At 51.4% G+C, this 15680-nt stretch overlaps 1 protein-coding gene across 1 annotated transcript in view; it reads left to right on the forward strand.

Annotated features, from left to right (window-relative positions):
• Positions 1 to 14185, forward strand: part of XPNPEP1 (X-prolyl aminopeptidase (aminopeptidase P) 1, soluble) — a 49038-nt gene extending 34853 nt beyond the window's left edge. Inside the window, exons 12-20 of the mRNA XM_006880172.1 lie at positions 1056 to 1114; positions 1310 to 1387; positions 3250 to 3321; positions 4240 to 4300; positions 6007 to 6076; positions 7196 to 7369; positions 8232 to 8308; positions 10040 to 10138; positions 14054 to 14185. Coding sequence (XP_006880234.1) covers positions 1056 to 1114; positions 1310 to 1387; positions 3250 to 3321; positions 4240 to 4300; positions 6007 to 6076; positions 7196 to 7369; positions 8232 to 8308; positions 10040 to 10138; positions 14054 to 14185 — 822 coding nt within the window. The remainder of the gene's footprint in view (positions 1 to 1055; positions 1115 to 1309; positions 1388 to 3249; positions 3322 to 4239; positions 4301 to 6006; positions 6077 to 7195; positions 7370 to 8231; positions 8309 to 10039; positions 10139 to 14053) is intronic.
• Positions 14186 to 15680: the final 1495 nt, after the last annotated feature.

Consider the following 15680-nt stretch of genomic DNA (forward strand, 5'->3'; position numbering starts at 1 on the left):
AGCATCGATAGAACTCCACCATGCAGTAAGAGCATTGTGAATATTTTTGGAATTACTGGAATGTGAAAAGAGACATGCTCTTGGAATAAGGACACTAGTATTGACTTACTTGGTGTAAGGTGGCACGAACGTTTAACTTATAAAGAACACATCTGTGAAGCACAGTCATGTGAATTATAATAAAGTGAGGTCTACCTGTCCCTGTACCAGCGTTTCCTGTGTAGCGGGAGGCCTTACAAAGTCACCCACACGGAGATGGCATCTCTTGACTGCACAGATATGCCTACCTATTTTTAAATGTTTAGGTTGATTTTTTTTTTCTTAGTATGAGTAACACTGAAGTGATATCTTTGCATTTTTGTCTTGCATTTCTTTTGGGTAATTATCTTAGAATGAATTCCTAGAAGATACTTTTTCATTTTTAAGGTTGGATATATTATGTTGTGGGAGATTTTGGGTCGTGAATCTCACTCCTGCATTGCTGTCAAGTCTGAACCAACCTCTCGCTGACCCTTTACTGAGCTCCTGCGGCTTTAAATCACATGGGAGGAGGATGCTCCTTTTTATCTCGTGAAGCTACTAGTGGATTCGAACCACCAGAGAAGTGCAGCCTCTGGGCTGGCAGAGCTCCTCCCTGGTGACGATGCCCCCAGAGCCTCCGGGGATGTAAATACGAGGCAAAATAGTTGAGTTAAAATGAAAGGGAGAGAAAAAAATATGAAAGGGAGAGCAACCCTTCCACTTCAGATAGATTTGATGACAGCCTTAGGGAAAGTCGTTCGCTGATAAAGATAATAGACAGGAATTGTGTCTTCTAGTACAAACAGTAGGACATCAGAGAAAAGTAAGCTTTTGAGTTATGCCCTGAAAGTTGGGCTGACACCCTGCTGTATTCATAGTGATGTACTCACGCAGTGACATGAGGAGGAAGGGTGAGGTATTCCCAGAATGGCACCCGGAGGTGCAGAGTGCGCACATGTTATGGAAACCGTGGACTGGTAAGAGAAGGACATGAATTTCTCTCGCCAGGTGATTTATAAGCGACTTCCTTGTAGGTCCCCAAAGGTGGTGTCACGGAGATCTCAGCCGCTGACAAAGCCGAGGAGTTCCGCAGGTGAGGATGGTCTAGGGGGGCTGTGGATAGGGTGCTGGGTCCCAGGTCAGTTACGGGAGTCTGGAGAGGCCGTGACTGAGGCCGTGAAACCCATGAAGCAGCCCTGTCGTTGTGTGTCTGTGGTTTAGTCCCGGGGAGAGTGGGTTACAGTGCACAATCCTCACCCCCACCCGGACTCCAATCTTATTGTTCCAGGCAACAGGCCGACTTCGTGGACCTGAGCTTCCCGACGATTTCCAGTACGGGACCCAACGGCGCCATCATTCACTATGCGTAAGGCACGCGGGGAGCACTGTGTGGCTTCACTGCTTCTGCGGGGCATCCCGGCCGACAGAGCTGGGATTCTCCCTGAGGCCCTGCGCCCGCCTCTGCGTGTCTGCTGGGACTGGGCAGTTGGGGGTTTGCCAGCCCAGCTTTGTGGCTCGTGCTGAGGCCTCATTTTTCTCTCTAACTTCCTCTCAACCCCCAAGTCTCTGCCTTTTTGGAGCCTCCCCTTCGTTCCGTGGTTCTCCGTCATCCTTCACCTGTAGTCAGACGGTTTCCCTTTCATCTCTGAGACTGCGGGAGTTGTAGTCTCGCCCCTTCAGCCTTGGTGATAGACTGGTAGAGGGTTTCTCGTTCCTGATGATAGAAGCTTCCTTGATGCAGCAGTCCAGACATCATGTGGTGTCATCACCTTCATACCAAGAAAGCCCAGCGATGGGGCGTCCTGCTGTGTAGGGAGGAGGAGTCCTTCCTCCTCCCGGGTGTGAAGCCTGCATCTCAGTCTGCGGGAGCTCTTACCACAGGCTCTAGGAGGCCCAGGGGCTCAGCCAGCTGCACCATGAGACCACAGGGGCCCTGAAGTGATGGGTCTGCTTGCAGAGAAGTGGGAATGCCATTAGGTGTGCCCACTGACGGGCTACACCCAGCTCAGTCCTGTGGGTATTTTGCTGTGGGTGATTTGAGTCCTGTGCGTCTGATCAGTGCTGTGGGCCGTCAGTGAAAGCTGTTCGCAGACTGTCTCTGCAGGCTGCACTTGGGCACACACACCCGCACTCCTTGACCTTTTTGTAATAATTGCTTTTGAATTTTTCAATCTTGGGGCAGATTCTGAATCTGTGTTGGGGAGACAGTCAAGATATGAAGTACAATTAGCCAACGTGTAAAGGTTAACGGGACTTGAGTTTGTACCATGATTAACTTTGATGCTGAAATTCCTGGCTTCGAGCCTTTCCTAGAATTTTTTATTTCAGGAAGGCAGTAAGAAATTTCAAACCAAGTGGGGAGGGATTTGCATGTCCTTTGACGTTTCTTCAGTGCGGTCTGTCGGAAACCCTTCTGCAGGCAGGGCCTTAGAGCCTGGGCCCCTGACCCTGGTCCCTCAGGTTGTGTGCCCCCTGGCGGCTTTGTTGCTGAGGAGCAGGTGGCCCCCGTGGTGGGAGAGGACCCCCCTTGAGCGCAGGGCCGAGGCGGGGAGTGCTGCTGACCTCTGGCACTTCTCATCCCTGGTGGTGCTGGGAAAGTGGTATAAGGAGAGCCAGTCACTTTTTAAGGATAACGCATTTTCATGTAAAAAAAAGGCTTCATGAGTGTCATGATCCATTCCGTTCCCAATTAAAGCATTTTCTTTTTAATCCCACATTGGGACAATCTCTTGCCTGTTGGATGGTCTGAGAAACCAGCTGGGACTGAAGTAGGAGTGGGAAGCTAAGGCAGACGGGTCCCAGACTCCTGGGACAGTGAGTGCCGTCCTGACCCCACACTGTCCTTGCCTCTGTTCCTGGGACTCCCGTGGCTTCCTGAGAAGCTCGGGCCTGTGACTTTCACTGGTTTCTTTAGTAATGCTTCTCGGTCATGCTGTGTTCCAGATAGAGAGGGACATCGAAATAGAAGCTGTTCTCCCTTCTCTTAGAGGTAGCTTGTTCGAACCTTCAGACATAGAAGTTAACAAGTTAGCAGTCAGAAAGTTAATGTTAGTTGAAATAATTAATTTATGGGGTAGTGTATTATGATACCATTTCAGACTTAAAAAGCTCATCATTTCAGACTTACGGAACTGTTGAAAGAATTGTAAAAGGAACTCTTGTGTATCTGCCCCAGATTCACCCAACATTTGCATTTGTGAATAATCAGTTTGTAATGAACTTTCCCAGGCCTGTCCCCGAGACGAACAGGACCCTGTCCCTGGATGAGGTGTACCTCATTGACTCGGGTGCTCAGTACAAGTAAGTACGCTGGGGTGGGCAGCCTTGGTTCTCATCCTCACAGGCCTGAAGTCATGTCTTGTCCCTTTTTCACCCTCCTTTAAATAACCCTGTTGTATCTCTGTACCCCCAAAAGACTGATAGTAATGTTAGCCCCCTGCAGGAAGTTGTTACATATTTAATTAGTGACTCTGAGATACAACAAACTTTCAAAGCTGTTTGGAAGATTCTGCCCTTGGCCGTACACCACACACCAGTTCCCTGGACTATGGTTGCTCCGGCGCCTTGCCAAGTGAGGGGTTAATTTTGAATGAATAAGTTGAGAGCTTCCCTGGATTTGTTCCTTTATACCCTGCTGCTTTCACAGTCATTCTCTGGAATAGTTTGAGAGGAGAGTCTAAGTGTCAGTTGGCCTCTCTGGAGATCTCAAAAGGGCTAGGAGCAGGGTTCTGCAGGGAGAGCACTTGGGGTGCGGGGAGGACCGGTGGCCCAGGGCAGTGTCTGGTCAGCCTTCACCCCTCGTGGCATCTAGGAACGTGGTTAGTGGAGAACCTAATTCTGAAGTGAGCTTGGGATGTTGCGTCATGTGGGTAATGGGATTCTGAAGGTGAGCAGAGCCCAGAAAGTGGTCCTATATCTGGCAGGGATGTGCAGTGCACTGTGCTATTTTCAGGATCTCGGGGTTCTTTGCCATCTGAACAGGAGAAATGGGGTTTCATCCCTCATCTGCTGCAGACAGGTCCCTGTTTACTTTCTCCTTCTAATTCACAACCCAGTGATGGCATCTCCTGTGACAGAGCCCTGGCTGAGGAGACTGAGGGTCCCTGTGTCGGAAGCCAGCCAGCGTGTGCCCACTCTGTTAGCCATCTGTGTTTACATGTGGTCTCGTTTTTAAGCAAATGCTTACTTTGATCGAAAACTATTCTGTCATTCGTTCAGGGATGGAACCACAGATGTCACCCGGACCATGCATTTCGGAACCCCTGCAGCCTATGAGAAGGTAAGGGAAGGGGAGGACCCTGAGCACTGGGAAGGCCCCCTCTGCTCAGTTAAGAAGAAAATTGCTTTTATGAAAAGAGACTGTGTAAAGAAGTAAAAAATGTATGTGGGACAGTAAAATAGCTCATTACTGTGGAGTCAAGCTTCTCTGTTTTATAGAGTCCATTTAATTAATTATTGGAGGGTAAGCCATTTGGAAACATTTTAAGAGCATTCTGCTGAGTTCAAGGCAGCTCAGATTTATGTGTTACCAGCTTGGGTCTCTCTTCTTGAGTCAGGAAGTCTCTTTGGAGGTGGGAGTGGGTTGTGGAATATGTGCTTCACAAGCACTGTCCAGATTAGACTCTGAAACTGCCCCCACCCTTTTTAAAATTTCATCGAGTTTACTGGCTTATTAACTCTTGGAACCTCTGAAATAGCAGACTCTCTTCATTGTTAGTGTGGATACAGGAAACAGCTGTGAGGTACAGAGATCCCACAGGTCAGAGGTCTGCTCTCAGACGTCCTCTGCCACCTGCCGGTCTACGCGCCCTTGATTGGATCATTTACTGCCTATAAAGATGAGCAAGGGCTCCTTGCCTGTGTGGCAGGTCTGGAAGGCTCCACACGCCGAGCGAGTGTCCGGTGCAGTCACCGCTTCATGGATGTTGGCTGAGTCCCTGAGGGACCATGGTCCTGAGCAGCTCCTCCAGGAGGCTTCTCCCAGGAGTAGGGTCTCACGAGATGTTGTGGCCAAGCTTTGTAGTCTGCACCCTTTGCCCTCTTTGTCTCTGGGTGCTGTTATTGTTAGGTGCTGTCAGGTATGACTCAGTGAGCCCGTGAACAGCAGATCTGAACTCTCTCCTGTCCGGTGCCATCCTCATCATCCATTGGAGCCCACTGCTGCAGACATTGCTTTAATCCATCTCACTGACGGTCGTCCTCTCTTTCGCTGAACCTGTCTTTCCAAGCATGATGTCTCTTTCCAGGGAGTGGACCTTCCTGATAACATGCCCCAAAATGTGAGACGGAACTTGGCCGTCTCTGCCTCCCCGGGGCACTCTGGCTGCCCTTTCCCCGAGAAACATCTGTTTGTTCTTCTGGCAGCCCATGAACTGTTCAGTCCTCTTCTGCACCACACCTTACAGACATCAATTCTATAGGTAGGAGCCCCTGAGAAGAGTTTGGATATTGGGCTGTGCTTCTGTGCTGAGCCGGACTGGACTGAGGAGTGTGGGGGTCCTGACTCTGCACCTCACTGGCAGACCACACAACCCGACTGGCTGTTTTCTCAAGCAGGCAGTGAGGGGAACCTTTGCGTGTACTGTGGTGAGAAGGAGCTTGGGCCCTGAAGCAAGATGGTCTGGCTCCGACATCAGCAGCTGTCACCTGTGGGCTGCAGGCCTGAGCAAGCGGCTTAATCTTTCTGTAAAGAGAGGACAGCGATAGTTGTGAGATTAAAGATAGCAACGCCAGACGTAGAGGAATTGCTGAGTTACTAGCTGTGTCAGCAGTACTTTTTTCTCCTTTTCCCAGTCTTTCCAAGAAGTACCTGCAACAGAGCGTGTCAGTGTTCCCCAATGAGGAAAATTCTCAGGGATCGTCTCTTGGACAGTTCGTTTTTACTAAATTTACTTCAAAGATTTTAAAAACACCCAATAGGCAAGGACTAGGCTGTCACAACATCTGCCCCTTTTCTGTAACGTGTGCTCTGGGCTTTCTTTGCAGGAATGCTTCACATATGTCCTCAAGGGTCACATAGCTGTGAGCGCAGCCGTTTTCCCGACTGGAACCAAAGGTAGGTGCCTCCTCCCATCTGTGGTGGCTCTCTGTTTCCTTTGGGAATCAAGCATGTCTAAGTGGGGATGGAAGGGCGTCAGGCCTCACCTGAGCCTGGGGCTGCCGCGTGGAGTGAGTGCCGCGTGGAGTGAGCGCCGCCAGCGTGTCTCACAGGGAGCCGGGTGCGGGACTGGGCTGAGGTGCCGGCTGTGTGCCTCTCTCCTGAGAAGCCCCGTGTGGCGTGGAGAGGTTGGACCGAGCATGAGGGCACCTTGTGGATGGTGCAGCCTCGAGCTGCCTTCTCTGTCGGTGCCTCCTTGCAGGGTCCTTGCTGGGATTTTTCTTACGGTTCTCCTGACGTTAGACTTACACCCCTCTCGTGAGGACTGACGTGGAGGAGCGCACCCAGGGTGCTCATTAGAGGTCAGGGTGCTAAAAGTGCTGCTCAGATACTTAGGGCATGTGGTCAGGAGGGAAAAAGACATTGTCCTGGGGAAAAAGCCCATTATCCTGGGAAAGGTGGAGGGTCAGTGGAAGAGAGGAAGCCTGCCAACAAGGGGACTGACACAATGGCTAGACCAGTGGGCTCGATTCTGTCAAAGACATGCGATGGTGCTGGGTAGGACAGAGTTCACAGGGTCGCTGTGAGTCATCAGCGACTTGGTGGCACCTAATACTGGCATCTCCACCCCTGAGGACTGATGGGGAGCATTGGACTGGGAGTTTATAAAACCTGACCTTGAGTTTGCTCAGATGGTCTGCACACTCATTTCAGACAGGGAAGGGTATCGGCCATGCAGCCCGGTCAGAACTGCCTTTGTAACTTTGAAACCTTGGCTTCTGTGAGCCGGGAAGGGAGCTCACGTGCACAGCTCGTCTCTGCTGCAGCGACCATCCCTCACCACCCTCCCTGGCCACCAGTCCTCCAGCTTCAGACTGAACCCCATTGGGCTGGGGAGCTGCCCACCTCACCAGCTTGGATGGTTAGAAAGTTCTTGTGCTGGGCCGAAACCCGAACTGTCTAGTAACTTAACTTTTACCTACTGGTTTCTGGAGGCAGACATAATAAATCTAATCTCTAAAGCACTTTGTAAATTGAAAAGCACTGTACAAATAGTGTCACATGGTTCTCTTCCAGGCCACCTTCTCGACTCCTTTGCCCGCTCAGCCTTATGGGATTCTGGCCTGGATTACCTGCATGGAACAGGACACGGTGTCGGCTCTTTTCTGAACGTTCACGAGGGTCCCTGTGGCATCAGTTACAAAACGTTCTCTGATGAGCCCTTGGAGGCCGGCATGATCGTCACTGATGGTGGGTGATGCTGGGAGGAGCCCTGGAGAGAGGTGCTGGAGGCTCTGGGATGACTCTGTTTATCATTTGAAAACAATTGGGAAATTATTTCCCCTTCCTGTTAAATTAAACAACAGTAAAATGGACTTTTTTTTCTGTAATTCTAAGTGATACATATTTATAAAAGTGAGACATGCTGACACAGTTTTACAGTGATGTTTGCTTTATACTTTTGAGTTGGAACCGTCCCATAGCTGACCCGGCAGTGGGTGTTTAGAGATAGCAGATGGCATGGGAGATTACCTGTCTTTATCCTGTGTAGCATCTGGTGGATTTGAACTGTGTACTGTTGTGTTCACAGCACAGTTCCTTACCACAGAGCTCACCACGTGTTGACTTTAGGAAAGGTGAGATTGTAGGACGGTGTAGAGAGAACACTGAAGATCTGACTGTCCAGGAAAGCCCGGCTTCACATTTTATATGTTAGCAGTGACCCTTGTCAGCCACGTGCATCTTTTCAGTCATGGAGCTTATCTGGTCAGAAGCGCTCTGCTCTGCTTTTCTCCTGAGTGTTGCCTTTCCCAGTCTTTATGAGTATTCTTTAATGATGACATCCAGTGACAGTCACATGATTGATTTATTGGATCTGTTGCTTTTGAACTTGGACTTGTAACATTTTTTTCCCCTCTGTGTTTCCCGTACCTATGACGGTAGGCTCCTGGGAGGAGGCATTGGGCTGGTAGGAGGCGTAGAAATGGGCATTGGGCTTCGCTCCTGCTGTCCTCTCCGTCCTGTATGGGGCTGTCACCCCAGGACTGACAGCTCTGTGTGTGCAGGTCTCCAGTGCCAACGGCATCTTACTCTGGAATTTGCTGTGTTACAGAGCCGGGCTATTACGAAGATGGGGCTTTTGGAATTCGCATTGAGAATGTTGTTCTAGTGGTTCCTGTGAAGACCAAGGTATTTCTTTTCTTCTTTTAAAAACACTTCCTGTGTTCCCATTTCTTTTTACTTTGATCCGAAGTCAACACTCTCGGTATCAGCAGTCAGGAGGTCAGGTCTGCTGTCAGGTACCTCTTCAAATTACTGAGGGACAATGATGTTGATTTGAAGATTAACGGGTGCCTGATTCAGGTCCGGGTCTTCTCAATTGCCTCCTGTGTCCACCTATGAGAGTTAGACAATGAATAAGGATGACAGAAGAATCGCTGCCTTTGAGGTGTGGTGCTGGAGAAGAGCACCGAACATCATCCTATGTGTTGCCGAAAGAACAGTTGTCTTTGAGAAAGTGCAGTCACATGCTTGGAGGCAATGATGATAAGGCTTCATATCATTATCATATGCATATTCATATGCATGTTGCTAGGAGGGATTATTCCTTGGAAAGGGACATCGTGCTTGTAAAGGTCAGTGAAAGAAAGGAAGGCCCTTAACAAGATGGTTTGACATTGTAACTGCAGCAGTGGGCTCCAGTGTGTCAGAGATGAGGAGGATGACATAGTTAGGACAAGATTCAAATGTTTATTAGGGTCGCTATGCATTATACTTGACTCATTGGCACCTAACAACAACAGCATATCCCTCGGTGGACAGAGATGATGACTTTGGTCTCTGGAGGCCAGAGTGTCCTAATCCATGGCAGAAATAGAGCCATGGAGGATGTAATCCTGCTGTTAGGCACTTTCCTGGTTAGCATTCTCCTCCCAGAACTGGACCTCTTCACTTGAGCTCCTGTTGACTGCCTAACTTGGTTGCATTTGGGGCTCTGAATTTGACGGAGGCAGCTTCCTGTGAAATCTCTCCTGCTTTAGGGGTGTTTGTTAAAGGACTGATTTTCAGTCCTTTCCCAGACCTTGAAGCAGAATCTCTTAGGCGAAGAGATGCGAGTCCCTGGGAAGCTGTGCTTGCAACATGCTTCCCAGGAAGTTTTTTATCAGCTAAAACTAAGAACACCTGAGTATACGAGGCCTCACATGCAGTAAAAGAAAGGTGCTGGCACCTCTCCCCCGCAGTATTATCAGGAGGTCACAGGCTGTTAGGAGGGAGGCTTTATTTTAAAGACCTGCTTCTCTTCTGTTGGTGATTAATAGAACAGTTGGAGAGAAGTCGCTTCCTGACCTCCATCCAGCATGCTCTCCTGTGTCCTCGGCCAGTACCACCCCAACAGGAGTGGGCAAACGTGGTCCCTAGTGAGTGTGACTGGTCCAGGTGGACCCAGGGGAGTGGGCACACGTGCTCCCAGATGGGCCTGACTGGTCAAGGCGGACTAAGGGGAGTGGGCACACGTGCTCCCTGGTGGGCCTGACTGGTCAAGGCGGACCACATGGCTGAGTGCTAAGAGGTACAGAGTGTAGTCACGAGAAGTGAAACCAAAGGTGACACTAGCGCACTCCCAGGCCTGCTTCTCCGCCACAGGGTGACACATGAGCCCCAGAGGGCCGGTCCTGTGAGTCCTCCACACGCTCTGTGTGCCTTTCCCCGGCGGCGAGGGCTTCCTTCTGCTTAGTGCAGCGGAGAGGTCCTTTAAGGGAGCACTGTCCTTGTTCACTGGGGACCATGTCCCTGTTGAAAACAGCGCTGCTGACGCCTTCTGGTTCCCACTCACTCCAAGCTGTGAGGGTGGGCGTATGTGGTGGGCATGGCCTCATGGAGTAAGGGGAAAAGTCAAGTTTTTGTTTCTTCTTCCTACAGTATAACTTCAATAACCGGGGAAGCCTCACCTTTGAACCTCTAACTTTGGTTCCAATACAGACCAAAATGGTAGATGTGGACTCTCTGACAGACAAAGAGGTAATGGAGGGGATGGAGGGATGGTGGGAGCCGAAGTGCCACGGCTAGGGGACAGCCTTGCTGTGTTCCTCTGTCTTGTTTTAATTCTGAGATCTAGTCATGGCTCCCCAGCTCTGAAAATTCCAGGTCTCTTAAGGACCAGAGAAGCCCTTCTGTATTTGTTGGGCGGCAGCATTGATTGTGTTTCCGAAGTCCTGGTGGGGACAGGAAGTATGGAGGGTGGGGAGCAGTGTGAACTGCTTTCTAGGTGGACAGGAGTCCTAACTGCATGGGAGCAAGTTTAGCACGTGTCTTCCCTGTGGAAAGCCACGTGGACAGCGGAACCTCTTGGCCATTGCACAGACCAGTTGTTTTTTTTTGTGTTGCATGAAGCATTAAGTTAAGAGGTGATACTTGCCTCTCTGTTGCTGCTCTGATCACTGCAGACCTGAGAGACCCTTCACAAAACCAGGAGCACAGCAGAGCTCACTTCTCAAGCTCGGAGACGGGGGCCTGTCCCTCCAAGAGATATACAGGGCTGCAAACCCTTTCAGCTTTGAGGGTAGAACCCCAGAGTGAGGCCCGGCAGGCTCTGGAGTAAAGCTGGGGATCAGGAAGGTGATCAGGCGAGCAGAAACAAGGGTCAAAAACAGGGCAGCAACAGTCAGTAGTGAACAGAAGCCAGAGGACGAATGTTCTAAAGGAGAGAGGCCAGCTAGGGTCCTGGTGGAAGTAGGTGACTTCTGAGAGTTAAGGCAGGCCCAGCAGGTCAGGGTTACTCTCGGAGTGAGAAGGTCTTGTTAGTGAGTCTGCCACTGGCCTCGATCCACCGGGCTCCACATGTATCTCTTGAGGCTGGACTAGCCTCAGTGACGCCCTCCTGGCCTCAGGCTTGGCCTTGAGGAAAGTGCCTTTAGGACTGAAGAGCAGCTTCCACGCCCCTTGACGAGGTTGGGGCTGCTCCCGGCTGCAGGCTTTTCCCTTTCCCGGCTCACAGCTGGGTGATGGAGGGAGATGCTTCCTATGGGCTCGTGCTGGGCTCACCTCTGCGCTGTGCACCTCCGCTTGGCTGTCAGTGCACTTGGGTCGGCTGTGCATTCCCACCCAGGGACCCCAGATAGGCCCCACTGCAGTGAGTTTAGCTTTGTAGACAGACATAGCGCCTCTGTAGAACAGTGTCAGGGGTGTGTCTTTGAGGGTCAGGGGCTCGGATGAAACGGAACGAGATCATAGTGTGTGTGGTAGCCCCCTCACTTAACAGCCCTGTGGCTTCTAGAAATGGCCCCCGGGTACAGCTTCTGTGGTCTTGGCAGTGGGCGATCTGATTGTAAGTCACCCTTCACTCTGGGAAGGCCGAGGCTTTCAGGTAGGACTAGGCTGTTCATAGCCATTCCTGCCCATGTACAGCGTGTTAGCGAGGAGATGCTTCTCCCACGGCATTCTAGGAGCCCACGGTGCTGGTGGAAGGCTAACTGAAGCCACTTTTTCTTGAAGGAGGATACGTTTTTCAGTCCTTGACTCACCGTTCACCCCACGGCATTGCACATGACCAGTGGGATTTGTTTCATCCAGGGATTCATTATTTTATCTCCTGAACTCGTGGTTGCTATGATGCTAAACAATGTGACACTGATGTGTCAAATGCTAGAATGGTCACCCATGGTGGACAGTGTTTGGTGGAGCTGCCTGATTAAAACAAGCTTGGAAGCAGTTCATCCACTTCCGAAACAGCTTGCCTCTGGAAACTCTGTGAACAGTGCTTAGGCCTTTTGTTCATATGGTCACTATCAGTCATCTACAACTCGACAGCACCTAACAACAACAACAACATACCCGAATCACTGGACTGCTCTTTTCTTCAGTTAGCTTTTGTTTGGCCCATAATATCTTCTCCTGGGGAATCATCAGCAAGTTGAGACCAAGTAATAGTAGATGACAGGAAGTAGCTCATCAAGCAGAGTACGTTTCCATTTACCTTTTATAGGGTCCTTTTTTCATAGACTGCTTAAGAAGTGTGCGGCTTCCTTCTGTCTGAAGGCACGGTCATACTGTGGAACAGTGGCTTTTACAAAATCATTGCCCCTGACGGCCTCCCAGATGTTGTTGTTATGTGCCGTTGAGTCGCTTGCAGCTCATAGCAACTCTGTGTACAACAGCTGTAAACTCTGCTCTGTCCTGTGCCAACGGCATTGCCTCCAACACACTCACTCCCCATATAAGCTTTAGCGACTACTTCAGGCAGTTTCCTTTATGTCCAGCAGATGGCAGCAGAAGGCTTTGGTCAGACAAGAACTTGCAGAGTTTGCAGACCTGGCAGAGCTCTTGGGTGGTGACTCAGTGGACTAAAAGGCCCCAGGAGCATCCCTGTGAGCCCAGGGCTGCACCAGCTGCTGCCACCCTCCCCAGTCAGCAGCTCTGGACCGCAGGCCGCCTTGGAGATCCACTGGCCTTGCTGTGATGGGTGGTTTTTGTTTGCTTCTGACACCATCCTTCTCCTTCCCAGCTCTGGGCAGGGCTCCGGGTGGGCTCTCAGTGGGGATTGGAGCCCTGGCCCAGCCAGAGGCAGTTGTCAATTCTCCATCCTTCTGTCCCCAATCCTATGAGGGCTTGACCTCCTCAGCTAGGCTTCAGGGCCTGATCTGGACTGCTGTCCCCAAAGCCTGTGTCTGTAATGCCACTGCTTCCTCAAATGGCATTCAGCTTACTTGCAACAGTGACACCAGTGGTGGTGGTCTTCCCTGCCTCACTGCACTGGGTGCCTCTGCTTTGTGGGGAGCGGAGAGAGTAGTGGGTTATCATCTTGGTAAAACGAACTTCATCCCAGGCGACATCTCCTCACCCGCAAGGGGAAGATTGGTCCCTTGTGCTGCCCCCACTGTTCCCTGTCATCCGTGGGAACATTAGCCCTCTTCCAGGCAGCTCCTCTTTCTGAGCCTTTTATCCTGGGGGTGGGGTGCCGAGGGCCTGAATGTCTGATGTAGTCCCAGCCGCCTCTGCTACAGCGCAGCCCTTGAGCGTCAGAGCTTTGCACTCAGCCGGCCTCCCACACTCAGAATAGCCACTGGGTGTGGCTCACCCCACATATTCACTCTGACGGTGGACAGGACAGGAAGCCCAGCATGCTGGTAGCACAGCCGGAGGGGTGTCTCTTCACTAGAGTTGTTACTTGTCTCCATGACTGCCCTTCAGGTGTCCCCCTTTCCTTGTCCATTGTCTTCAGAGGTGACTCGGTGTCAGGGGATGAGGCCACACGGGTGGGTGTAGGAGCTGCTGCTCTGGAGGGCCTCTGCTGGGTCAGAACCCGCTGGAACTGGACCCTCTAGGGGTGGCCTGTGGGCGTGGCTTCCAGGGGAGAGTGTCTGCTTAGCGGTTACTCGGCACTCGGGGGCCCAAAGCCATGCTCATCACCAGGTCGTTCTGGCTCCCTCGCAGTGCTTCCCATGCCACGCTCAGTAGTCCTCAGGGGGCACTTCCACCATGGGTCCTGTGGCCCCTTTTTCAGGTCCCAGGGAAATAGAACACGAGGAAGCCACTTGTCCAGGAGGTGGGAGGAAGGGTGTTATGTGCCTGAACTCTCAGCTTGAGCTCTGGTGGCTTCTTGTCATTGTTGTTAAACATCATTGAGTAGGAATCGACTCATAGCTAACCCTCCAGTGGGTTGGTGGCTTTAGTGGTAAGGAATTGTGCTGCCAGCCCAAAGGTATGCAGTTTGACTCCACCAGCCGCTGCATGGGAGACGCATGGACAGTCTCCTTCAGTGCGATTTACTGCCTCTGAAAACTCTCTGGAGGGTCAGCTAATAGGTTGGTTAGGACTCGATGGGACACAACAACTCTCAGCTTATGGTCCCAGCGATGCAGCCACTTGCTGATGGCTTGGGAAGCCCTTGGGCAAAGCTGTGAGAGTGACCAGTGTCTGTCCTCTTCTCCCCTGCAGTGTGACTGGCTCAACAGCTACCACCAGACCTGCAGGGACGTGATCGGGAAGGAGCTGCAGAGGCAGGGTCGTCAGGAGGCACTCGAGTGGCTCATCAGGGAGACGCAGCCTGTCTGCAGACGGCCCCATTGAGGTCGGCTTCGGCCCCACTAAGGCTGGCTTCCCCCTACTAAGGCCGGCTTCGGCTCCACTCAGGCCTGGGTTCGGTCCCACTCAGGCCGGCTTCTGCCCCACTCAGGCCGGCTTCCCCCCTACGAAGGCCGGCTTCGGTCCCACTGAGACTTGGGTTCGGCCTCACCAAGGCCCGAGGCTCGGCTTCAGCCCCACTAAGGCCCAGCTTCGGCCCCACTGAGGCCGGCTTTGTTTTTATAAAAACCAGAGAGGGGTGGACGGGAGGACGGATGACCCTCGCTCCTCCTCTCCTCTCCTTCCTCCCTACCTCCCCTTTTTACTTTTAGACTCTGAAGAATTGAAAGCCTTCTTAGCCTCTTTGATATTTTCTTGCAAACACTTGTCTTATGATTTTTTAAAATTGTTGAGAATGAACCAATAATAAATTGGCTGCCCCAGAAGGGCCCCCAGCTGAACCCGTGGCTGGGGGCCCCTGAGCAGCCGGCGACAGTGGAGTGGAGGCTCTGGACCGGCTGGAGGCTCCAGGTGCTAGTGCATCGCTCACGATCACCCTCCTGCCCCGGAGATTCTATTTATGATCAGTGAATAAAGGTGTCACAACTCCGCCGGGGCCACGTGTCTCCTTCCGAGGACGCTGCTCCCCGGTTCACCGAGCTCACCTCGTGCCGGGGCTGGCGTGTGTTCTAGGTGGAAGTCCCCAGTTGTAAACTGCTTTATCTTCTCCTTAGAAAAATATTTTCCATTATTGAGTATTTTTCATTACTGCAGTTTGTTTTTTATTTTAAAAGTTAGATGTAAAAAATACATTGAGGAAACAGGAACCACAGCCCAATGCTGAGAGCCAGTCTCTGTCCCCGTCGTGTAGCAGATGCGGACAGCATCTGCCTTATTGCTTCGTCTTCGTGGTTCTGTCACATCCGAGTGGGCTTCCTCTTGCACACGTGGGATGGGCTGGAAGGGGGCGGCGGGTTCGTGCTGCTGCCACCCGAGACATGATGGGTAGGGGTGGGAACAGACCTCCTCCTCTCTGGCTGGCATTCTTGGGGCCTGTTCTACACCTTGTCCCAGGCTTCCAGTGGGCTTGAGCCCCAGCCGTTCACCTCGATAGCTTGCTTCCTGACACACCCCTTCAGGTCTGTCTTCCACACAAAGACACTGGTGCTTCCTGTGTCCACTCCCCAGTGAACTACACTCAGATCCTTAATGTCTGCTTTTTGGACCTCAAATCAAGGGGCAAGTCTTCTGTCAAGGATGTCTCCAAAGTCCGAAAGAGCAGTGATGTCAGTCTAAAGACTAAGGTCTGCCTGATCCAGGCCACTGCCTTTCCAGTCACCTGCTATGCATCTGAGAGCTGGGCAGTGAGTAAGGATGGAGAAAGAAGAACTGATGCATTGGAATTGTGGTGTTGGAAAAGAGTACTGAATATCTCAAAAGAACAAGCAGATATGTGTTGGAGAAATTACAACCAGAATGTTCCTTGGAGGCAAAGTTGATG

The sequence above is a fragment of the Elephantulus edwardii genome, unplaced genomic scaffold (assembly GCF_000299155.1).
Source record: "Elephantulus edwardii isolate Elephantulus edwardi_28Jun2011 unplaced genomic scaffold, EleEdw1.0 scaffold00006, whole genome shotgun sequence".
NCBI lineage: Eukaryota > Metazoa > Chordata > Mammalia > Macroscelidea > Macroscelididae > Elephantulus > Elephantulus edwardii.